General features: G+C 40.9%; 2 protein-coding genes across 6 annotated transcripts in view; both read left to right on the forward strand.

Moving 5' to 3' along the window:
• The window catches only part of tead3b (TEA domain family member 3 b), a 53,805-nt gene extending 50,907 nt beyond the window's left edge, over window positions 1-2,898 (forward strand). For all 5 annotated transcript variants that reach the window (XM_076268928.1, XM_076268931.1, XM_076268930.1 and 2 more), the window contains one exon: window positions 1-2,898. This exon is cut by the window's left edge and continues 255 nt beyond it. The gene's annotated coding sequence lies outside the window, so the exon portion shown is untranslated.
• Window positions 2,899-4,537: 1,639 nt separating this feature from the next.
• Window positions 4,538-26,292, forward strand: smpd2b (sphingomyelin phosphodiesterase 2b). The gene is made up of 11 exons (XM_076268428.1): window positions 4,538-4,729; window positions 5,971-6,081; window positions 6,412-6,508; window positions 9,741-9,817; window positions 19,150-19,243; window positions 19,418-19,507; window positions 19,728-19,810; window positions 20,254-20,386; window positions 20,823-20,927; window positions 23,271-23,442; window positions 24,233-26,292. The coding sequence occupies exons 2-11, from the start codon at window positions 6,032-6,034 to the stop codon at window positions 24,664-24,666; spliced, it is 1,335 nt and encodes a 444-aa protein (XP_076124543.1). The 5' UTR covers window positions 4,538-4,729; window positions 5,971-6,031; the 3' UTR covers window positions 24,667-26,292.
• The last annotated feature ends 398 nt before the right edge of the window (window positions 26,293-26,690 follow it).

The raw sequence follows: 26,690 nt of genomic DNA on the forward strand, positions 1-26,690 counted from the left end.
ATCTCCTCAAAGAACATTGTACAATAGGATAACATGTATGACGCTTCAAGTCAAGAGGAAAGGATTTAAGCCTAAGTTTAGGCTTTCATTTTTTTGTTTTTAACAACACATCTATTTAAATGCTTAAAAGACAAAATGGGTCAAGTTGGTTTTGTTTCTTATCAATACAGATATTTTGTTTTGATTTCTGAGGGTACTGAAAGTGCGAGTTTCATGATGGTTAAGAATGTTCATTATTTCTCTACAAAGGCAAGAATTTCTCTCCCTCATAAGCAACACGTGCTGTAGAGCTTGAAGCATGTGTAGATCATGGGCTAGGGTATAACTAAAGGTTTACACACAGTTTAGTATTTAAAAAATAGTGATAATCAAAATGGCATATGTTTTTTTTGTTCTTTTTTGAGTAATAATGTAAACAGACAGAAGCCTCTGTCCAGTGATGACTTTCGCTAAGTCGCCGTTCTGAAGTGCCTTTCGACTTCGCTGAGTCGCCGTTCTGAAGTGCCTTTCGACTACCTCACTTCATATGCACGGGTGGAGAGAGAGAGGACTGAGGGGTCACACACTACACCCCTTTAGGCATCTGAACACTCAACACTACAGCCGCATCTGGACGCAGCAAAGTGCCTCAGCATCCTCGACCTCTACTCAAGTACACGTCTTCACTATCACAGGCACATATGCATCACTGAGAGGTCAAAGAAGATGATGGGAAACAGATGTGATGCAAGGGACCTGGTATCTATTTTAACCTTGAAATGAAGCAATACTAGATTCAACCATCCGCAGGGCCTGTATTCAAACATCAACTAATCATTTGTTGGTGCTCTGACGTCTGTTACACGTTATCCTTTTCATAGTTGCCTTTCTTCTGCTCAGTCTGACTTTTGCTTGGACGTCAGTATGACTTTTGCTTGAACATCAGGGCCTATGAGGCCTGTCTGATCCCAAAACAAAAGCACTAGGGCCTCAGCCTTTCTCACAGACTGACAAACCAGATGAATTAGGCTGCACCCTGTGAATTAGTGACTGTGTGGACTGAGCATTGTGCTTGCAAGAATGTGTACACTTCAGTGTCAGGCTTAGCAAACATATCCTTTCTTTTGTCTAGAGTGGAAAAGACACTGTTTAACTGAGTGGGTGTGTGTGAGAGTAACAAAACTTGAGTTGATGAAAGCCATGAGATTTTGAAAGCTGAGAAAGAGAGCCAAGCTGAACTGGACATAAACAAAGTCATCAGTATCTGAGTAAGAGAGGAAACTTTTAAAACCGTGACCTTCTGGCCCTTAAAAATCACCACTCAGTCCAATATGTGAACAAGCGTGTTATAAAGATGGCACGTTTTTTTAATTCAAATTCTTTATTTTTGTTTTATTTGATTTCATAAGCCCACTCCATTCTTCCCTCCTTCCATGGACACACCACAAGTATCCGGAATGGTACTTCTCTACTTTTTGGAATTTTTATGGGTTTTTTGCTATTTGTGGTGTGTGTGTAAATTTGGTCGTATGTCGAGGATAATTTTGTTGTTGGATGTGTATGTTTAAATAAGTCTTTTGTTCTGTGTTGAGTACTTAAAAACGGCAAGGATAACTGACGACTCCAACTCTCAGGGCATCCCCTTTTAGAGAAGAATAATATTAATACAAAAATGATAATATTTTATAAATAATAATTAAGAATGCGCTCTGCAGGATACTGACACATGTTCTCCAGCCTTAAGAGGTTGTTTGACTTGAACCTGAAGTGGCCCTTATGGAACCAAGCACCAATCACTGAGAGTGACAGTCATGCCGTGTTAATGAGAGGGAGTGAATCACTGGTTTTGTTGGAAGTATAAGTTGGCAAATGGTTAGTTTTGTGACTATGGTGGAGAGAGCCAAACCACTGTGAATTTTATTGAATGTACTTGGACATGTTAGTCAAGGTGATGGTGTATTACATCTGAGAATCTGCAGACTATGTGTGTACATTGAATTGGCCTAACAATGTCTAATATTCATTTTTTTGTTAATGTCACAAATAATGTTTTGACACTGGTTTTGGGCCTATCGTAAAAAGTATTTCACCAAGATGTTTGTACAGTTTATCAGTGTTTATTGAGGAGTGGAATAACTGAAATTCCTTTGGAGTGATATCAAGCAACAGAAGAGCTTTTCTACCAAAGTTAATATGTGATGTATCTAGAACAAGCAACCAAAGGCTTAAAAATAACGTTGTGTTGTAAATACAAACAACAAAACAGAAATCTCTGCACTGTTTTCACTATTCTTCTCATGAGACTATCCCAAAGCGTATGCACCAGAGCTTTTGAAACAGTAGGGCAGATGTTTGTGGAAAAACATCCAGCCACTATTCTGGCATCCAACACAGATGTACAGCAACAGACATGAATGGTAACATGAACGTATTGTAGCAAGCCGTGTGGCATGGACTTCAACTCCAGGTGAATAGGCATATGACTTCACAGCACCATTTTGATAAAACTCAGAACTCAGAAAAGCTTTAAATGACTGCTGCCTTGTGTAGCTATTTTTACTGGCTCTTGTTTTTTGTATTATTATTGTTATTATTATTAATAATATTATTATTATATATTTGTGCTTGTTCCTTGACTTTCGATGGATGCTGTTTGCTTCCTTTGAAAACTGTGTTTATTTTTTAAATATGTTGTATCTAAATGGTGTGGGTGTTTTTTTTGTTTATTTGTTTGTATTGGTTTGTTTGTCTTTTTTTCAGATTTTGGTTCCTTGTGGCCTTGGTTACCAACTGTGCATTGTGATCTTGTATATTCTGTTACATTCAAAGTGAGGGGTGTGTATAATATAATCGTAATGACATGTATAATCTTTCAATAAAAGGTTCATGGTTCATCATGGGCCATTTCTCTTCAGAGAATGTACTGACTCACAGGAACTCATTTAAGAGGAAAATATTGTTACCGCTAGACATGTAGCCTAATCAAAGTCCTTTTAGGCAAGTCCCTCCATTCGGCGGCCATATTGCAACGCATTTTGGGCACTTATCGGGCATCTATTTTGGGCAGAACTGCACGTGCACAAGGCTTCACAACACCAACCTTGCTCCAGCGGCACATGATTGGCACGATGTATTCACAACACACCACATTGGCACAATAATCATTTGTCGATTTTTTGGCCGCAGAAGGGCTTTGTCTCCTCATTAGAAAGTCTCTGGCCTAATATAACTACTGTTGAAGGTAATAATATCCAAATAGTCAAATGGCATATGATTTTCATATAAATGCAAAGGGGTCCAGTGAGACACAATAATAGGGCAGGGTATTGTAATTGGGTCCATCTATATGTGTGTGTGTGTGTGTGAGGACATTCCAGTAGTCTTGGATGAGGATAAAATCAAGGATCACCTGTTATACCTGCATTTGCTTCCAAAATCCTGATTTTCTATATTCATCACACTACAGTATATCCTTTGCAGCTTTGACTCACCATTGGTCACTAATGACGAGGGCGCTGACGAGGTGGCTGGAAAGGGAGATTCATTCACTGTGCCTCATGCCTGTCAACCCTCATAGAAAGCCAGGACATGTCAACCCTGATTGAGAGTCAGGCGATGACCGCATATGGAGGGGGGGGGGGGTATTCTGGTGTATTTTGGGGATGGCCAATACTAAATTCAATCAGATTAATAACCTACATCCTGATTTGTTGACATTGAGGCAATGATTCCATGACCCCATGGGCCCCTGGGCCTGGGTTAGTGTAATAGACTATTATGCTACCAAATGTTTCATATCCTACGTAAAAAATAAATAATAAATAAAAGGGGACAATATAAATAACAGCATCCAGAAACATTTAAAAGCAGCAGGCTAACGCAAAATGTAACGTGTTACTTAGAGAGTAGCCTAAGAAGTAAGGGATTACATTTTTTACAGTAACGAGTAATGTGTAGCCTAATACATGGTTTTAGTAGCCTAAGGACCCCAACACTGGCTGAGTGGCAAAGCAAATAGGCCTAAGCAGGCCTACAGCAAATACAAAGCAAGTGCCAGCTCTAGGCCTACCCTCCAGAATTATTGCACCTTTGGTAAAGTTGACAAAAACAGGTAGAGCCTATAAAAAATAATCTTTTGGTGATTTATTGAAATCTCACAATGAGGGAAAATCCTATAAGGAAGAAAATGTATTCTGAGAATGAAAAAGCCTATATTTACAGTTAAAACAATAATTCAAAGGTTATAATCAACTGGAAATGTGACAAACATGCTTGGACCAAGACATATCTTGTCCCCACCCACAATGTGGAGGATGCAGAGAGGCAAAAAAAAATCACACACACACACACACACACACACAACTGAGTTGCAAGAGTAGGGGATGGAGTACGAGATGGAGAGAAATTGACAAGCTTTGATTTGGTTTTGCGGAGATGTGACTGAGCGGAGGTCATATTAGTGCCTACATACATTTTGACTACAAATCCCAGTAGACTATTCATTGCAGTCTGTTGCTTCGTCACAGATTGTCTGCATGGCTAAAATGAGGAAGAGTTTTTTAGGTTCCCATTCAATGACAAGAACGTGAAGGACTGACACGCGCGGGACCATAAACCACCAAAACGTCGTTAATAGTTTTATGTCTGGAGTCGTTGGTGACATTGGTTCGCTTTATGGACTTTCGGAACTTGTGACTTTAACGGAGCTTGTTAGCTAAGGCAGCTAACTACAGAAGACCAACTGTTTAAGGTAAGACTGTCTTAACTTGCTTGTAACTTAACTGATGGTCAGCACTGGTCAGCAGTTTATTCTGACTGTGTATTCAGGCTAGTTTAACGTTTATCAACACTCAACACTTTATGGAATCAGGGATGTGTGTGTGCCAATGATAACTGTAGCCTATTTTAGTGGCAGTTTTGACTCCCTATTAACAATTTGCGAAAGCGCGTAGCCTTGCAGAGCCATGCAGAAGTAGCCTATGGTTCAACGTCACACATTAAACATCGGCGGTACTTGTATCACTTCAGATTTGCGTAGTCACTCTTCATTGCATTGCAGGGCGTGTCTGTAGTTAAATTTTAACTAGGGCTGTTTTTATTCGAAAGACTTTTAAACACATTTATGCTTTATTTAATTAACCCCCTCCAACACATAATGAAGGCATCACTTATTTGGTACAGTTATTCACAAACTGTGCCAAACTCAGCACCAACATGCTCTGTATGATCATTTGTTTCCCCCAAAACCACTTTCAACATCGCATGAACGTTAAAAATGATATCCAAGACAAGTGCCTAAAATAGAAGCATATAGACGCGGTAAAGACTTGCAACATGTAAAACCTTAATCCACCATACTCATCTAAGTGAACGCAACTTGTCGGATCCACCCTTTCTCCCTCTTCAGGGAGGCCAGTTAGGGTTGTGTAGCCTATGCGGTCGCCATAGTAGCATCTCTGGGTTTGTCAGCACCACCTGTCACCCCTGGGGTTTGGAGTGCCCTACAGGCCAAGGATTGTGTTGTTTTGAGAGTGGAGGGGATCGAAGACCCGATGAACTGTGTGTGTTGTACTTGTAGGTTTTCTCAAACCTACACAAAACCTGAATTTCAAACTATATTCACAAAACCCTTGACTCTTCCCACAAAATCGAACAATCAGCTCCCAACAGTTCCTCTAACCATGGCGTCCCTCCTACCTCACTCAGCACAAGTCACAGTTATTTGTTGGGCATGCAGTGGTGGGTCTCCAATGGCTGCCATTTGGGCAAGTTTGGGTATGACACGTATGTCAGTATCATCTCAAATAAAAGGACACAGTTGGTTTGTGTGGTTGGTGTTGACTGTTTGTGTCTAATAAAATGCAGGCACATTCTATGCACAGAAATCTCTTGGTGTCATGTGTGGCTGCCTGTAAGTTAATGAAGCAAATCGGTATCAGTTTGCTTGTTTCTTGCTTATGTTTCCTGATGAGGTTTTTTTTGTTTCCACAGCTGCACCAGTCGCTACTCTGTAGGGTGGGTTGCCAAGCCAACTCCAGCTTGACCGGTCACCATGGCTACCAACGAGTCTGTGCCTCTGCGGATCTTCTCCCTCAACTGTTGGTGAGTGTTCATCAGTGTTATCAGGGGCATCACATTTCTCACCAGGACTGTATGTGCCTGTCCACTTGTCCTAGTTTCGCCAGGGTGCACACGTGTGTTTTATTTGTGTGAGAAAAAAGAGCCATTAAGAGTCATTAATGAGTGTGTTTTCATCAGTGTCCAGAGGGTGATTGCTTATGTGGAAAAAAGGAGGGATCTGTGCAGTTAGCACTGATGTGTGTGTGTGTGTGTGTGTGTGTGTGTGTGTGTGTGTGTGTGTGTGTGTGTGTGTGTGTGTGTGTGTGTGTGTGCGTGTGTGTGTGTGTGTGTGCGTGCGTGTGTTTCCTCTAGGGGCCTCCGTTATGTCAGTAAGAACCGTGAGGAGCGCATGGTCATGATTGGAGATAAGCTGAGCAGAGAGAACCACGACATTGTCCTTCTACAGGAGGTGAGGAATGTAAACACACACACACACACACACACGCACATACACACACACACACGCACACACACGCACATATCTTAGTGCTACTTAACATACTCCCCTCATTAAAATAGACCCCTTATGCCCTCACACCAAGCAGAAGCACTCAACACCAATCTACAGCAGACCTCCCCACCTCCTTCACACACACACACACACACGCAAGAATACACACACACACACACACACACACACACACACACAAGAATACACACACACACTCACACACACGTCCCTGCGTAACCCCCCAATCCCCACCCTCCCCCCACCACCACCACCACTAACACCAACACCAACACTACCCCTTTCTGCCATCCCGTCTCATGACACCCTCTCTTAGAACCAGGGAGTGGGACACTATATATTACTTGGGGTTGATATTTTGATTATTAACCCTTAGAACCCGATTGACGCAAAGTGCGTCAAAAAACACACCCTTTCTTCTCTGTTACATTGCTCCGGAACTGTTCATCGCAGCGAGATTAAACCTGTATTGCATGACAGAGCAGAAGTGGGGCTTTCCAAAGAGACTACACACTTGTCTGTACGATCAAGTATGAAAATGAAAAAAAATCATGAAATTAAATCAAATTGCATCATATTTACAGTCTATACTTCTCTGCGTTCACCTGCGCACCCATTGCTCTCGTTTGAATTACTCGCGAACCCGTGATTGCATCGATATGGCAAGCATATCAGATGAAAGAGGGGGTACAGGGCTATCCATTGATACCATGTTCATCGATCCTTCTGGCTTATAAAAACAGACGAAGTGACCGCAAAATAATAACGTCATGTACAAACTAACGCTGCACACCCATTACTCTCATTTGAATTACTCGCGGACCCGTGATCGCATACTGTAGCATCATACATACAGCATGTCAGATGAAAGAGGAGACTCAGAGCTATAATTTGATACCAAGTACATCCTTCTGGGTTATAAAACAGACGAAGTGACAGCAAAATAATAACTTCATATAGCTGGACTTACCCCACGTTTTTGTCTGTTCTTGTGGCAAAGCATGTTTATAATCCAACGCTATCATATGTTTCTCTATGGCAAAGCATGTTCATATTCCGGTTTTGAGATCCCAGCAAATTCCTGCATGGCATCCAATTCAAGGCTCACATTGCATCCCAATTTGTTCAACAAATAAACACCTTTTTTGCCTTTACTTTGTTCATGGCAATGCAGTAAAAAGTTGAGAATTATTATGACTGCATACACATAGGCACGCAGGCTAACACGCAACCTCGGGTCAAGTCAGGTCAGATCAGTTCGTGTCACAGATATGGAGCGCAGAAAGGTAATTTTTCATCACTAAATAAAAAATGGCATTTATTTCCGTAAATCACACAGCACATATTTCTGTAAATTGCTCAGCCCCAGAGTATCCCTCCAACATGGCAATTATATTGCCCGATTCAGGACAGTCTGCCCTACACACACATGAAATGCATGTAGAGCTGTGAGCTTGCTGTGGTGAGATACATGTCGAAATATAAGAATTTTTATAATACACTTTTTAGATTTTAATTCTTTAAAAATCAAAATAAAATCAATGCTAGTATTAATACACGAAATGATGGCAGATCTGGATAGCCTAGACACTCCCGAAAAAAACAATATATAATATGTGTGTGTGGCACTTACAATGACCAGAAAAAATCTTTATGAATAAAGGTAGTGAAAATGCCCTAAAAACAGCTTAGGATTCTAAGGGTTAATAGTATTTTGTGATTTGCATAATTACTAGTAAGCTCAAAATATTTTGTAATAGGTGTTTCATATTGACTTTTGTAAAATTACACTTACCTTTAAAGTCATCATTAAATTGTATTGCTGGTGTAAGTCGAACTGGGTGCCTTTCACTTTAAGAACTGTAGCCTTGGGTAATTTTTTCTGTGAAGACCTGTAAATATATGAGTGGATTGGAAGACGCCTCACGTTTTTTGGACTGTGCCACCGTCCATGTTATTTAAGCTAGTAGTGTAAATTACTTGTGCATAAAGATATGTAGAAAGCTGAAAGCATGAGTTTTCGTCCTTATTCAACTGTTGCCATAAGTAAACAAAACTAGTCAACTAGCACTACACTGCAGACGTTAACTAGCATTTTACACAGCTAATTTCTGCCATTTTACGGGACAACTGTCATATCATTCTCCCGTTCATGCATGTCATTAAATTTTGTTTGGCATGCAACACCCATTGTTGATGACGCACCCTTGGTTTGGTTTAAAACTGGTGGAAATGTGGACTGGTTAACTAGATAGCACCAAGGTTCAAAGAATTCTGAATAGAACCGGTTCAAGAACGGGTTTTCTGTCGGTGTAAAAATGCCCACCTTGTACTCTTTTCCCTCAGGCTTTGATCCCACCTCTCCGATGTGTTGCATTGCCACGGAATGGCAGGGCTCTTTAGAGGCGTCAGAATCTCGGATGTGTTGCATTGCCACGGAATGGCAGGGCAGGGCTCTTGAGAGGCGTCAAAATCTCTGTTGACATCCACACCTGTCAGTAGAGGGGCAACCACACTTCCATAGACCCACACTTCCATTCCCATCATGCACTGCATGTCAAAGAATAGCAGTAGAAGTATCCCAGAGTGCCTCAGTGTTTGGCTCTGATGGGGAGCTGTCAGTGCGGACCCTCAGCTCTGTCATCTGTTCCACGCCCGAGACCAGGGCTGGTGTCTGGTTGCTAGTGGAGCAGCTGTTAAGATGGGCGCTGCCACAGGTGGACTGGGCTCCAATGGACTTTATATAGTTAATGTCTCAAGACTGTAAATGATCACCATCATTTAAAGTCATTGACACCCAGTCACTCAGTGGCATTTCAGCCATGCATACTTTCGGATTTTTCTACTCACGTGCCATGCATTTGTTGCATGTTTATAACTCTGTTCTTAACGGGAGTCAGGAAAGACTGGCACACAGAGGGCCAAAAAGTTACACAGTATCTCTGTTCTTCCCATCTGAAGTGTTAGGTAGAATCCGTTTGTAGACCAATCTCTATTCGATCACCATTACGTCTGATGTTGTAGTAGTGGTGTGTGTGTGTGTGTGTGTGTGTGTGTGTGTGTGTGTGTGTGTGTGTGTGTGTGTGTGTGTGTGTGTGTGTGTGTGTGTGTCTGTGTGTGTGTCTGTGTCTCTGTGTGTGTGGTAGATTACTGATAGTTGTAACTGTTGCAGGTGTGGAGTGAGAAGGATTTCCTCTATCTGAAGAAGACCCTCTCCAGTACTCATCCACATTCCTATAACTTCAAAAGGTAGGTTGCTCATCTCCTGCAAAATGTTAATGAATGCTGAAATACTGTATAATTGCATCCAGTATACATTGGTCTAATTGAAAGGCAGGCCAGTTAATAGAAAGCCAGACTGTGGTGGTGAAGTGGCAGGTTTTCATGTCCAGTTCTAGAAATAATTTCAAGTGCACCCCAAACACAAGCCACAGTTTTGATATCGAGAAGGTGGTTTAAGTGCAAAAATGTTGATATAGACCAGTGGTTCTCAAACTTTTTCTTTCATTCCCCATTTTGATCAAGGGGGCATTCTCGAGCCCCACCTGTCCCTCATCGCTCTAAGAAAGTGGTAGGTCAAGCTAAAAATTGTCAAATTTATTGAAATAATGACAAGTTCTAAATAGTTAAAATCAGCTGGTGCTGCAGATATAATAATAAAATATAACCGCAAGCGGTGATTTACGGGGTCCGAGCAAAACAAACATGATGGCATAGCTTTTTAGTTTTACATATGCTTTGATTGTTTGGGCACAATTGTTCAAAAGAAACGTGATCGGATTTCGGTTATCGGATTTCAGTTACCGGATTTCAGCTATCGGATTGGATCAAATCTTGAAAATGGGTTGTTCAAAGGGAAACAAGGATCCTGAAATTGGGTTAGATCACATAATCTATTCTTGGTTTTGATCTGGATAAAACCTTCACTTTGTGTCGTTCAAAACTTTTGAGTTGGATTGGAATAAATTTGATGCATAAAATTAGGATTACCCTGTGCTGTAACATTATAGTGTGCTAACCTCCACAACCCAACAGTATTCTAACAATACTTGATTCTACAGGACTATTTATTTGTTGTGGATAAGATGAAGGGTTTGATAATGGAAGGCAGTGTTTCCCACAGAATTGAATTGTATTTGTGGTGGTGGGTTCTGTGTTGGAGTCAATAAGATAAACGGCGTATAATTATACAGTTAAACTTGCCTTGCACTACAAGTCCATATTGACAAGTAGCTGTAATGCTGTAATGTTATAGTGTGCTAACCTCCACAACCCAGCAGCATTCTATTCTAGTATGCTAACCTCCACAACCCAACAGTATTTTAACACTAATGCTTCAGGTGGGATTTGAACACTCAACATAAAAGTTGACCAGTACAAGGCATTATCCCACTAAGCCACTGTCAATCCTACATCTTTGCCAGTCACATTCACATGGTGAAAATGTGTATTGGTAAACACACAAGAAAAACTCCAAGTATACATTTGACAATAAAATTAAGGGCTTTCCTGAAAGAGAACACCTGAAAACGTTTGGAAATTCTGGGACAATTAGACATTTGTAGAGAAGAACAGTAATGGATGAAATATAAATATGATAGACTTAATGATGAAGGAAAAATAGTAAACAAAGAAGTTCCCCTATATGTCTTCGAGTGTGTCGGCATTCTGATTCTTGGCAACTAATGAGTGTGAATGTTGATTGCCTGATGTCATTCAGGTGCAGTTCAATGGTGTGACTCTTCAATAACCAATAGCATGTGCATCTTGAGCCTAAAGCTCTAGCAGGATTCGAACTCTCAACCTAACAAACACCAGCACTAGGCATTATCCCTCTGAGCCACTAACAATCCGACATATTAGGCAGTCACATTCACATGGTGAAAATGTGTGTTGGTAAACACACAAGAAAAACTCCAAGTATACATTTGACAATAAAATGAAGGGCTTTCCTGAAAGAGTACACCTGAAAACTTTTGGATATTCTGGGGCAATTAGACATTTATTGAGAAGAACAGTAATGGATGAAATATAAATATGATAGACTTAATGATGAAGGAAAAATAGTAAACAAAGAAGTTCCCCTATATGTCATAGAGTGTGTCGGCATTCTGATTCTTGGCAACTAATGAGTGTGAATGTTAATTGCCTGATGTCATTCAGGTGCTGTTCAATGGTGTCAATCTTCAATAACCAATAGCATGTGCATCTTGAGCTTCAAGCTTTAGCAGGATTCGAACTCTCAACCTAACAAACACCAGCAGTGTGTAATGAGTGTGAATGTTAATTGCCTGATGTCATTCAGGTGCTGTTCAATGGTGTGACTCAGAAGGCTCAATGGTATGGAGTGATGACACGAAGATGGCAGGTTTCGGTGCAACACAAGTTAACTTTATTTGAGTTTCAATTCATCTGTTCTTTTGTTCTTTACTTGTATGTGTGCTGCATCAAAGAGGAAACAAACAGAAAATGGAGTAATCAGTGAAATGGGGTAAATCAGTACAGATCCCAACTCACAAACAAACCAATTGACATTTGAACAATAAACTGAAATCATAAGGCTATATAAGGTACAACTAAACAATACTTGACATCCCAAGTCAACCAACATCACCTAATCATCTCTCACATGGGACTCCAACACACCAAACCAACAAACAAAGACCTTAACTTTACACATGATGGCAGAGCTACTCTACAAACTGATAAACATCACAAAAGTCATAGTGAGGGTGATTAAAGTGATGACTTACGTTAACTCAAAGACGCACACAGAGCAGGACACACTGGAGTGCTGGGTTGAGATGAACAAAAGAGCGAACTGAGGGCGAGCAAACAATTTATCCTGGTCTGAGCCCCTGCTCCGGAGCTACAGGGTTTCCCAGCGGGTAAACTTTGGAAAGATTTGCAAAGATTTGGAAAAGATTTTTGAAAGACTACAGTCTCAGACCCTCTCACATCTAAAGACAAGTAGTAGAGTTTTAAGTCACAGACTATGATTTTGCAATGACTAGGGATCTTGCAGGGTCACTATTTACAAGACTGCAACATGATTCCTTTAAATTATTACCCATTGTGCAATAGATAAACAGGAACTGAAAATTATAGCCTACTAAACTCAAAGTCGTATTTTCATGTTTCTGCAGCATTGTTTCATGCGTGACATCCTTAACCGATATAGAGTTGTTCTGTCAAGTGGAAGAGCCGACTAAATATGTATAAGAAATGACAAATATTATAAGAATAACAAATAATTATAGGCTACAGCTTATAATTATACAGTAATACTTGCCTTGCACTACAAGTCCATATTGACAAGTAGCTGTAATGTTATAGTGTGTTATCCTCCACAACCCAACAGCATTCTATTGTAGTATGCTAACATCCACAACCCACTAATGCTTCAAGTGGGATTTGAACTCTCAACCTAAGGATCACCAGTACAAGGCATTATCCCACTGAGCCACTGTCAATCCTACATGTTGGCCAGTCACATTCACATGGTGAAAATGTGTATTGGTAAACACACAAGAAAAACTCCAAGCATGGAGGGGCGATTAGACATTTGTAGAGATGAACACTAATAGATTAAATATAAATATGATAGACTTAATGATGAAGGAAAAATAGTGAACAAAGAAGTTCCCCTGAATGTCATAGAGTGTCTCGGCATTCTGATTCTTGGCAACTGATGAGTGTGAATGTTGATTGCCTGATGTCATTCAGGTGCTGTTCAATGGTGTGAATCTTCAATAACCAATAGTATTCGAGCTAGAGCCTAAAGCACTACCGGGGATTCGAACCCTCAACCTAACAAACACCAGCACTAGGCATTATCCCACTGAGCCACTGACAATCCTACATATTGGGTAGTCACATTCACATGGTGAAAATATGTGTTGGTAAACACACAAGAAAAACTCCAAGTATATATTTGACAATAAAATGAAGGGCTTTCCTGAAAAAATACACCTGAAAACTTTTGGATATTCTGGGGCAAATAGACATTTATAGAGAAGAACAGTAATGGATGAAATATAAATATGATAGACTTAATGATGAAGGAAAAATAGTAAACAAAGAAGTTCCCCTATATGTCATAGAGTGTGTCGGCATTCTGATTCTTGGCAACTAATGAGTGTGAATGTTAATTGTCTGATGTCATTCAGGTGCTGTTCAATAGTGTGAATCTTCAATAACCAATAGCATGTGCATCTTGAGCCTAAAGCTCTAGCAGGATTCGAACTCTCAACCTAACAAACACCAGCACTAGGCATTATCCCACTCTGCCACTGACAATCATACACATTCAGCAGTCACATTCAAATGGTGAAAATGTGTGTTGGTAAACACACAAGAAAAACTCCAAGTACACATTTGACAATAAAATGAAGGGCTTTCCTGAAAGAGTACACCTGAAAACTTTTGGATATTCTGGGGCAAATAGACATTTATAGAGAAGAACAGTAATGGATGAAATATAAATATGATAGACTTAATGATGAAGGAAAAATAGTAAACAATGAAGTTCCCCTATATGTCATAGAGTGTGTCGGCATTCTGATTCTTGGCAACTAATGAGTGTGAATGTTAATTGTCTGATGTCATTCAGGTGCTGTTCAATAGTGTGAATCTTCAATAACCAATAGCATGTGCATCTTGAGCCTAAAGCTCTAGCAGGATTTGAACTCTCAACCTAACAAACACCAGCACTAGGCATTATCCCACTCTGCCACTGACAATCATACACATTCAGCAGTCACATTCAAATGGTGAAAATATGTGTTGGTAAACACACAAGAAAAACTCCAAGTATACATTTGACAATAAAATGAAGGGCTTTCCTGAAAGAGTACACCTGAAAACTTTTGGATATTCTGTGGCAATTAGACATTTATAGGGAAGAACAGTAATGGATGAAATATAAATATGATAGACTTAATGATGATGGAAAAATAGTAAACAAAGAAGTTCCCCTATATGTCATAGAGTGTCTCGGCATTCTGATTCTTGGCAACTGATGAGTGTGAATGTTGATTGCCTGATGTCATTCAGGTGCTGTTCAATGGTGTGAATCTTCAATAACCAATAGTATTCGAGCTAGAGCCTAAAGCACTACCGGGGATTCGAACCCTCAACCTAACAAACACCAGCACTAGGCATTATCCCACTGAGCCACTGACAATCCTACATATTGGGTAGTCACATTCACATGGTGAAAATATGTGTTGGTAAACACACAAGAAAAACTCCAAGTATATATTTGACAATAAAATGAAGGGCTTTCCTGAAAAAATACACCTGAAAACTTTTGGATATTCTGGGGCAAATAGACATTTATAGAGAAGAACAGTAATGGATGAAATATAAATATGATAGACTTAATGATGAAGGAAAAATAGTAAACAAAGAAGTTCCCCTATATGTCATAGAGTGTGTCGGCATTCTGATTCTTGGCAACTAATGAGTGTGAATGTTAATTGTCTGATGTCATTCAGGTGCTGTTCAATAGTGTGAATCTTCAATAACCAATAGCATGTGCATCTTGAGCCTAAAGCTCTAGCAGGATTCGAACTCTCAACCTAACAAACACCAGCACTAGGCATTATCCCACTCTGCCACTGACAATCATACACATTCAGCAGTCACATTCAAATGGTGGAAATGTGTGTTGGTAAACACACAAGAAAAACTCCAAGTACACATTTGACAATAAAATGAAGGGCTTTCCTGAAAGAGTACACCTGAAAACTTTTGGATATTCTGGGGCAAATAGACATTTATAGAGAAGAACAGTAATGGATGAAATATAAATATGATAGACTTAATGATGAAGGAAAAATAGTAAACAATGAAGTTCCCCTATATGTCATAGAGTGTGTCGGCATTCTGATTCTTGGCAACTAATGAGTGTGAATGTTAATTGTCTGATGTCATTCAGGTGCTGTTCAATAGTGTGAATCTTCAATAACCAATAGCATGTGCATCTTGAGCCTAAAGCTCTAGCAGGATTCGAACTCTCAACCTAACAAACACCAGCACTAGGCATTATCCCACTCTGCCACTGACAATCATACACATTCAGCAGTCACATTCAAATGGTGAAAATATGTGTTGGTAAACACACAAGAAAAACTCCAAGTATACATTTGACAATAAAATGAAGGGCTTTCCTGAAAGAGTACACCTGAAAACTTTTGGATATTCTGTGGCAATTAGACATTTATAGGGAAGAACAGTAATGGATGAAATATAAATATGATAGACTTAATGATGATGGAAAAATAGTAAACAAAGAAGTTCCCCTATATGTCATAGAGTGTGTCGGCATTCTGATTCTTGGCAACTAATGAGTGTGAATGTTAATTGTCTGATGTCATTCAGGTGCTGTTCAATAGTGTGAATCTTCAATAACCAATAGCATGTGCATCTTGAGCCTAAAGCTCTAGCAGGATTCGAACTCTCAACCTAACAAACACCAGCACTAGGCATTATCCCACTCAGCCACTGACAATCATACACATTGAGCAGTCACATTCAAATGGTGAAAATGTGTGTTGGCAAACACACAACATCAAAAAAATTCCTAGCATACATTTGACAATAGAATTAAGGGCTTTATAAAAAAGAGTACATATCTGAAAATGTGCACTGTTAATGGTATCCACCTAATGATGGTTGTATGGTTGTTATCCAAGAAAAAAAAAATACTCATATAGGAATATAGGTGATATAGGAGAAATGGGCTGAGTGGTCGAACTTTATTGGCCTATATCTCTGAAATGGAACAACGTATCCAAATTCTTTTGATAACTTTTGTGAGGCTTTGTCTAAACATTGTCTGTGAGAATTTTGGTGAAGATTTGATAATTTTTGAAGCCTGTGAAACTTTTTATGATGTTTGGCTTTTCTCTGAAATTGTGGCAAAAGTAAACATTTTTAGAGCATAAGACCAGGGTGAAAAAGATGCATCTGAATGTAGAGATTAATATGATGAAAGAATTTTGAGTCTAGGTGAATCTGGTAAGGAGAAATAAGCGTTTTTGACATAAGCGCCACCTTTGGGTGCAGTACCCCAAATTTGGGTTATGGGTAGTGGGGGGTACTGGTAACAATACTTGAAAATGTCAAGTTTCTAGGACTTACGGTTTATAGGAATATAGGTGATCTAGGAAAAAAGGCCTAAGTGGTCTAACTTTATTGGCCTATATCTCTGAAATGGAACAAAATATCAAAATTCTGAGCGATAACTTTTGTGAGGCTTGGTCTAAACATTGTCTGTGAGAATTTTGGTGAAGATTCGATTATTTTTGAAGAGTGTGAAACTTTTTATAATGTTTGGCTTTTCCATGAAATTGTGGAAAAAGTAAACATTTGTAGACCATAAGACCAGGGCCAAAAAGATGCATCTGAGTTTAGAGATTAATATTCTGAAAGAATTTTGAGTCTAGGTGAATCTGGTAAGGAGAAATAAGCATAATTAACTTTTTTTTTCAATAGCGCCACCTTTGGGTGCAGTACCCCAAATTTTGGGTTATGGGTAGAGGGGGGTACTGGTAACCATACCTGAAAATTTCAAGAGTTTTGGAGTTACGGTTTAGGCTGCAGTATGATTTTTACAGAATTTTGGCCAAAAAATGAACGGTACAGAAACAATAGGGTTCCTGCAGCTACGCTGCTCGGACCCCTAATAAATACATAACACACATATTTCTGTTTTCCGGCAACATATTAGGAAGCATAGGCCATTTTTCAGCATTGTACAATATATTCAATGAAATACCAACATGCTGCATTAAATGGATCTATAATCCAGTCATACTGAGCACTGCTGGTTGGGAAATATTTTTGAAATAAACTTTGCAGGGATGTGATGTAGGCCTACTGTTTAATACATGGGATCACAAGAGTGCCTCCCAATCAGACGTTTCAGCGATTTCACTCAGAAATCTCAAAGGCATAATACTGTCGCGATCGAGGCGCCTGTCCCATACTCAAGTTTTTTTGGTGAATGCAGTAATCTTATTTGCTAGGTGAGGTAGGTGCTTGTCTTTGCCTTGTAACTGGACATTTAACTCAAATGTATCGCTAAGATATATCAAATATATCGCTAAGATAGGCCAGCTTCGTCAAGAAATGTTCATTAGTGAACGTGCCTGCAGATTCAAACATGCGCTCTTCCTCCAAGAAGAGGCGACTCGGAGCTCAAACACGCGCGACAGCACTTTACCTCGGGAAAGCCACCTTGCCTCGCTGTGAAAAAGTACAGCCTTTTGGTCAGCTACCATCTCTTCGCAAAGTGTGGAGAATAGACGGGCTTTTAAGGGCCGGGTTTTGATGAAATTCACCACTCTCACAACAACGTTCAAAATCTCATGTAGGTCGGGACTAACTAAGCTGCCTTGACACGAGCGCTTCCCTGTGAATAACACAGTGCGTCCATTGCGCATCAGGTGCTACCTGGGCCCAGGCTACAGATAAAAAAATAAATAAAAAAACTCCTGTTTTTCATGTCAGTTCGCGCCCCACCTGGCATGTCTCCCACAGTTCGAGAAACGCTGATATAGACAGTGCAGTGCAAGTTATTTCCTTGTGTTATAGTTTTTTTTAATGTAATGTTGGTCCAGGCCTGAACCCCTGAGAGCATAACAGTATAAGGGTAACAGCGCTATGGCAAAACCTCCCTGTTATCACTGCTGGTGATGAACCCCTGAGAGCATAACAGTATAAGGGTAACAGCGCTGTGGCAAAACCTCCCTGTTATCACTGCTGGTGCTGAACCCCTGAGAGCATAACAGTATAAGGGTAACAGCGCTGTGGCAAAACCTCCCTGTTATCACTGCTGGTGCTGAACCCCTGAGAGCATAACAGTATAAGGGTAACAGCGCTGTGGCAAAACCTCCCTGTTATCACTGCTGGTGCTGAACCCCTGACAGCATAACAGAATAAGGGTAACAGCGCTGTGGCAAAACCTCCCTGTTATCACTGCTGGTGCTGGCGCTGTAGGGCAGAGTGCTAAACAGGCCGAAAGAAGAAGTGACCAGCTACCATACAACAGGAACAAGGCTCTGCTCCATGGGGTCACGTGTGGGGATTGCACACACAGCCTTAGATGGTATCAGATTTCAGGCTGTTTTTCCACGCCTTGTTCTCACACTTGTGTTGAATAAATTGTACTGTTTTATCACATATGCACTTCACTGATGCTGCAATGATGAGAGTATTTGAAGACCGATAAACTCATTGACATACTGTGTTATTAATATCTCATCCTCTCGTAGGGGGACAGTTGGTAAGTGTTCTTAACAGTCTTCTGTAAAAAACTCCGGGTTCGCTAACTAGGTTGTTGGTTTGGTGCTGTTTTGAACAATATTACTGGTTAAAAAATGCTATTTGGGATGTGTTTGGCTCACCACCCCTAGCTAATCCACTGTTTGCGATTTGGGGCTATATACCGGGCCAAGCTCTGTAGTGATTGATCAACGAAAAATACTGTCTCAACGGCTTATTTGATGTGTTTTAAGGCAGAAAAACACTGCTTATATTTGAACACATGCTTACTGTATATTTGATGTTTGCAGTGGAGTTATAGGCAGTGGACTCGCCGTTTTCTCCAGACACCGAATCCTTGATGTCTTTTTCTACCGTTTTTCTGTGAATGGATACCCTTACATGGTGAGTGACCTAGTGTACAGGAATAGTCCTCTTCACGTAGAACCTCAATAAACACACAAATCTGCAAAGATTCAATGTACATCGATCCAACTGAGCGTTGAAGATTAAGGTCAGTTTTGTGATATTCATAATACAAGATTGTAATTATGTTAGTGTGTGTGTGTGTGTTATTAGATCCACCAAGGAGACTGGTTCGGAGGGAAGGCTGTGGGAATGGTACAGATGAAGATCAATGGGCTGATGGCCCATGTCTACGTCACGCATGTGAGTGTGTGTGTGTGTGTGTGTGTCTGAGAGAGAGAGAGCGAGAGTAAGTGTGTGAGTAATACAATAGGTGTGTGGGATGATGTCAGAATGAGCCAGAAAGCATAGTTGATTTTGTGTGTAGACATCAGTATATTATAAGGTGTGGTGTGTGAGAGAGAGAGAGAGACAGACAGAGAGACAGACTTGACAGACTCTCTGCACTCCTTTCTCCCTGCAGTTCCACGCAGAATACTGTAGGGAGAGGGACATCTATCTGCCTCATCGAGTCGTTCAGGCCTGGGAGCTGCAGCAGTTCATCCGGTATGGATGGAAACCATAGCAATGGTCACCATGACGTCATGACATTTGTATCACATTAACAGTGCAGTCAAGCCCAATCATATAACTGCCCCATCACACATTTCATTCCATATTTTCAGTCAGGAGGACTCTAGCCCTACAACCTTAGAGCTCTCTACAACATAACTATCATAATCATATTATATATATATATATACTATAAATATATTTATACTGTATATATATATATATATATATATATATATATATATATATATATATATAATATCATATCAACAGTCCAAACCAAGTCTAGTCCAGTTAGGACTCACAGGTACTGTACAGTACTGTTGGTCAGTCTTGGGGAACTAAAAGTGTCATCATCATCTGCAATAAACCATGCAAATACAAATCTACATGAGCACTGGATTTGGGCTTGGGCTTAGCTGTGCTTGTGTCCCCAGGCACACGTCCAGAGGGGCCGACCTGGTCATCGTGGGCGGGGACTTGAACACGCACCCCCAGGACCTGGGCTGCCGTCTGGTGCGGGCCTACACGGGCCTGAGGGACAGCTACACAGAGACGGGCGCGTTTGACGTGAGTTTCCACCCAGGTGGCACGCAGCAACAGGAGATGACAGAGAACTTGTTTTCACAACTTGTCTGTTAAGATATGAGATGTGAGATTACCACGAAGCTGACAGTTAAAAGTTGGCCAGTAAGTTGTCATGATTTTTTGTTTTACAGTATCACACAGAAAGTGTAATAACATTTGATTAACAGCGTGGGTATAGTATAAGTATAGCATAATCATAATATAGCAACATTTGATAACATTTTTTTTTTCAGTTTAGCTGGTAGGAAAATATGCTGACCACATTATGGGCGTTGTTTTGTCACTAAGGAAGTACACATGCTGATAAACTGCCTTCCTGTGCTGTGCTGAAAGTCGATTTGGAAAGACCTGCATGTTAGATTATTGATGAATAGAAATGTGAATTGTTGTCATGTTATTGTATGTATCATTGTTGCAGGGGTGTGAGAATGGGCTGACTCTTATAGCCAAGAACCCCTACGTCTGTGCAAAAGAGCTGGGTCCCTTTGAGGAGGGCATCCGTATCGACTACATTCTCTTCAGGGTGAGTTTGTGAGGAGAGTTCAGAAGCAACACATACATAATATACAGTACACTCCAGAATTATTGGCACTTTTGGTAATGTTGACTAAAAACAGGCATAAAAAATAATTTTTTGATGATTCATTGTACTCTCACAATGAAAACAACAAGGAAAAGTCCACCCTTGAAGGGAAGAAAATGTATTCTGAGAAAAAAGAAAATCTTATAAAGAAATAAATATTTTTAATGAAAACACGTTGCTCGCAATCATTGGCACCCCTAGAAAATCTTACATACAAAACAGAAGCATTTCCCTATCTAATTTCAACTTTGTTAAGTTAATCAGAGTGTCTGTGAACTTTCAGAGGTAGTTCATTACTTTGTTTTTCACTAAGGTATGAAAATAAAGTGACACAGAGGCTAAATCCTCTTGTCCTTTTTCAACATCAGAAAGACAAGAGAATACACTAAATTTAGATAAAAAGAAAGTGTGTTGACATTTGTAAGTCAGTGAATGTCTATTAAAAAGGTATTTTGTTGAAAATGCCTATATTTACAGTTAAAACAATGATTAAAAGGTTCTAATGAACTGGAAATCTAACAAACATGCTTGGACAAAGACCCATGATTATCTTGCCCCCATGTACAGTATGGAGGATGGTAAGATAGGCAAAAAATTCCATAAGGACCAATATTGGAGAGTTACAGACAAAGGTGTCATCTTGGGGTCACCAAGTCCCCCAAACAATCTTCAAAAGTGACCTGACTGCTAATAGCTTATTTAGAGGGCATGCTGGGTAAACGCCTGTCCAGTCATTTAATTACCAATATAAACGGCAGGAGTTACTGAATGGTACTGTGACTTTGTCTGGAAGAGTGGTGTCAGATGACATGAAATTTGCGCTCTTTGGCTAGGAACACTTTAGGTGTGTTTGGCGTACATAGAAGAATGACTATACTGAAAAGAACCCCATACCTAATGAGAATTATGGTGGAGAGGCTGCGCTATTGTGGGGCTGTTTTTATTCCCAAAGGCCTTGGGAATCTAATTAAGGTGCATGGTATCACGAACAACATGAAAAACCTGAACATTTTTAAAGGAAATCTGTCAATCTCTGCCAAGATACTAAACGTTGGTCATGATTGGATAATTCATCAGGTCAATGAACCACAACAAACGTCCAGATCAAAACAAATATGGTTTACTGAACGCAAAATCAAGCTTTGGCCATTGCCATCTCAGTCCCCTGATTTAAACTCCATAGAAAAACAGTGGCGTGAGTCAAGAGGAGAATGCACAAGTGTGGACCTAGGAATCTGGACGATCTGGGGAGATTTTGTAAAGACCAACAGTCGTAAATCTCTTGCTTTGTATTCTCCAACTGTATGGGGTGTCATAGGTGAATATTACAAGCTGTTTTATTGGGAAAGGGAGGCTTAAGAAGGTATTTTAAGTTAACCTGACCCTAGCCAGATGAATTTCGTTCCGCTTAGCTCCGCCTAGCTTCACTCACATCCATCTGGGACCTCTTCCATTGAGAGTGATTTCTGCAACCGATTTTATGGTACAGCCAATCAGGACGCAGGGCGGGAGTTTCATAGATGTGACATAGCGTAGAAGCGACTGTGAGACTGTTATCAGCGTCACGGGTTGGCTTCGATGTGAGTGGTTGAAGTAGCACGTCAATAGATGACGGACAAGTGGCTTATTCAATCATATGCAAGCATTTTTTGATTAGGCCCAGCCTTCTGAAGCAACACTTCAATGGATCGGTTCCAGATGGATGAGTGGAGCTAGGCGGAGCGAAATTCATCTGGCTAGGGTCAGGTTAATTATAAGCAGGGGTGGCAATAATTGTGAGCAACGTGTTTTTGTTAAAGATATTTATTTCTTTATGATATTTTCCTTTTTCTCAAAACAAATTTGCTTCCCTTCAAGGTTGGATTTTTCCTATTTGTTTTCATTGTGAGATTACAATAAATCACTAACAGATTATTTTTTATACCAGAGTTTAGTCAACTTTAGCATGGGGTGCCAATAATTCTGGAGGGTACTGTATACATCGACACCCTTTGTGCACACTGTGCGATCTCTACTGGCAGGGTTGTGTACAAGCAACAGAAATGGGAGAGATGAAAGTTGAGGCTTGGGGAAAATACTTTTTTTATGAAGTAGGGGTTTAACAGTACACAAAAATCACGATTAGGTACGTACTTTAGTGTTGAAATGTGTATGTGAATGAAGTGTTATACTTCATTTCCGTCAGGTTCAGGTTGCACATCGAAGGTGTTTTATCATTTCAAAGTGTTTCTAAATGCCAATAAAATGGTTGTTGTTGCTGTTGTTGTTGTTGTTATTGTTCAGGGATCCAAGTGTGTGGAGGTGAAGTGTGAGTCGCTTAGCATCACCCAGGGATCGTGTCCAGGTCAGGCCATTCCCCTGTCGGACCATGAGGCCCTGAGTGCCCAGCTCTTGCTGGTGCCCACTGACCCCAACAGACAGAAGAGGGAGCCAGAGAGCAGCGAGGAGAACACAGGTACTCCTCCAGTCACTCACTCACTCAGGAAATACACAGCTCACTGAAGAACTGCATATGTTAACCAAACTATTCTGTAACAATAATGCAGTGTTTATTGTTATTTTTTTTAAGTCCCTTTGGACAAAAGTGTTTGCTAAGAACCATAAACATAAACATATGTTCAACCAGCTAAACTGTTTGCACAGACATACTTGCAGTTTAAACTACAGTGTATATGAACATCACATCATATTAAATATTATATATATTGTGTGCTAGTGTGGATGGGATATATGTCACATGGGTGATGTATGATGGGATGTATGTGTATGTCTGATGTTTGGATGAGATATGTCACATGGGTGAATGGGACATATGTGTTACATTTTAAATGTGTTTATATGTGAAGTTTGTGCTATGGAACATGAAATTGAAAATGTGTGGAAATGATTATCCCTATGGGACAATAAAGACTCTATCTATCTATATATTAAAGTACACAGACATAATTTATCCAGCATGTGTATCATAACAGCACATCACACAGCCACTCAAGCAGCTCAACAAATCATATGCTTTAGTCCATAGGTCATAGGTCATTGTTTGCTTTGTTTGTTGTAGTAGTTTTGTAGTGTAGTTTATCTGATGTACTTTATCTGCATATTGTATACTGGTGTGTATTGATTGGAAGCGACTAGACTAAATAGTTTGTAAAAAAGTTGAACGTTAAGAGCTGTATGCCTAATCATTATTGTCCTGTGTTGACATGTGTAGTGTTTTAAGAGTGGCGTTTCTCCACCCGTGGCAGGTAAGCTGGCGGAGCTGGTGGACCTGGTGACGGAGGCGCGTACGGAGGTGAAGGTGGGGGTGCACTGCGCCGAGCGCCAGCGTCACAGGGCAGCGCGGACGGGTGCAATGGGCCTGGCGCTGCTGCTGCTGGAGCTGGCCATGGCGCTGGTGCCTTGGCTCCTCCCGGCGTCAGCGGCCGCCACGCAGCCCTTCCCGCGCGGCTCCTTCTGCCTGCTGGGGGCGCTGTGCTTCTGCCTGCTGCTGCTCGCCACCCTGCTCTGGGTCTTCCACAGCGGCGAGATCAAGGCCCTGCGGAGTGCCGACGACCACATGAGGCTCGCCGCCGCCAGCCTGCTGGAGGAGCATCGCGGGAGGACACCGACGCCCGTGAGACACGCCCACGGGGACAGCCCGGCCAATCAGCATGCGGGATCCACCTCTAAGGAGGACTGAGGAGAGCAGTTATATTAACAGTTAGCAGGAATGATAAGGTGTGGTTTTTTGACTCCCCGACTGAATCAGTTGAAACAATCTCTGATGCTCTGAAAGGGACCAATTTCCTCCTCAAGCCGCATAGAAAGCACAGTGACTTTTCTGAATAAGCTCAAACGGAACGTAGAGATCGAAAGACTAAATCTCTCCTCACCCTTTTTACTCAAAGTAGCTCTGCTCTTCTCTCAGGAATGTGTGAGTGCTACCATGGTGACGGAAGTGGGCTGTTTTACCTCTTTTCCTCTGCCCTCTGAGGTTACCATGGTGATGGAAGCAGACTGTTTTACCTCTTCTCCTTGGCCCCCTGATTTTACTACCATGGTCATTGAAGTAGACTGTATACGTAGCCCTCTGATGTTGCTGTGGTGAGGGCTGAAGGCTGTTTGACCTCCTCTGTAAGGTTGGCCTTCTCTTCATGACTTCCTGATGAAAGCCCTGCCGGACAGTGGCTCTTTGGGACAAGCCAGCTCTATTATCTACAGTGTATCTATGTCTTGGTCTTATGTACAACTCATCATCATCATCATCATCATCATCTGTGAGAGTTGTTTTATTTTCATCTGTATCAAGCTTGTCAAGTTTTGGTATGCATGCATCATCATTATTATCTGCAGTTAAGGGAAAATGAGGTGTCACGCTTGCACTTTCCTTGTTCTCCCTCTCTCTCTCTCTCACTCGCTGTCACACACTCACACACACACACACACACACACACACACACACACACACACACACACACACACACACACACACACAGTCACACAGTCACACAGTCACGCTTGCACTTTCCTTGTTCTCTCACTCACTAACTCACTCACTCACACACACACACACACACACACACACACACACACACACACACACACACACACACACACACACACACACACACACACACACACACACACACACACACACACACACACACACACACACACACACACACACACACACACACACACACACACACACACACACACACACACACACACACACCTGTGAGAGCAAGTGGGAACTGCTCAAGTGGGAAAGTGGGGGCAGCCGTGGCCTGCTGGTTAGGGCTTCGGGCTTGTAACCGAAGGGTTGCCGGTTCGATCCCCGACCAGTAGGAGAAAATGTGGGCGGGGGAAGTGGTTGAGCACTGCTCTCCCATGCCCACATCCACGGCTGAAGTGCCCTTGAGCAAGGCACCTAACCCCTCACTGCTCCCCTGTAGCAGGCATCGAGATTAGTGTGTGCTTCACCTCACTGTGTGTTCACTGTGTGCTGAGTGTTTCACTAATTCACGGATTGGGTAAAATGCAGAGACCAAATTCCCCTCACAGGATCAAAAGAGTATATATACTTATACTTATATACTTAACTCGTCAGTTTGACCCACATTTTCAAATGGAACTGAGCCATGACTGAATAAATTACACCCATATATTAGATTTCTGTGGTATATGTCTTTAAAAATTATTAATTACTGATGGTGCAAGCATTTCACTGTACTGTAGTCCTAATCATGTCTTAATAACTTGCATATCTCCTCTGTAATGATAGACATTTATGAAAATAATAAATACTTTCTTGTATAAATTCCTATGTTGGAGCAGGCCCTACTTATTTAAGCATACTTATTTAAGTAAGAGCCACACTTTTGCCAGAAGGTCATTGCCCGAAGGTTATCAATTTGCTCCTGAACATTATAAAACACCCTTCCAAACAAGGGAGCCTATGGCTTTCTTCCTATCATGGGACTGTTTATCCCATGTACTGCTATTCTGGTCCTCCGCAGCAGGAGGCGCTGTTAGACAAGACTGCCTGTGAATAGGGATCCTTGTTGGAAAGTTTTGTGGTATTGGAATATGATTTCATAATATTTTTTTTTAATTGCCTACTTGGAGTTTATTAAACCTAATTACATATGAGCGCATTAGTCTAAAATAAGTGGTGCAAATAACATCCTCACTGAATACAAATAAGTGTAGGCCTACGGGAAA

Source organism: Alosa pseudoharengus, unplaced genomic scaffold (genome assembly GCF_046254945.1).
Source record: "Alosa pseudoharengus isolate Yale_2024_CS ecotype anadromous, Long Island Sound unplaced genomic scaffold, YU_APseudo_1.1 YU_APseudo_1.1_scf_5, whole genome shotgun sequence".
NCBI classification, from domain to species: domain Eukaryota; kingdom Metazoa; phylum Chordata; class Actinopteri; order Clupeiformes; family Clupeidae; genus Alosa; species Alosa pseudoharengus.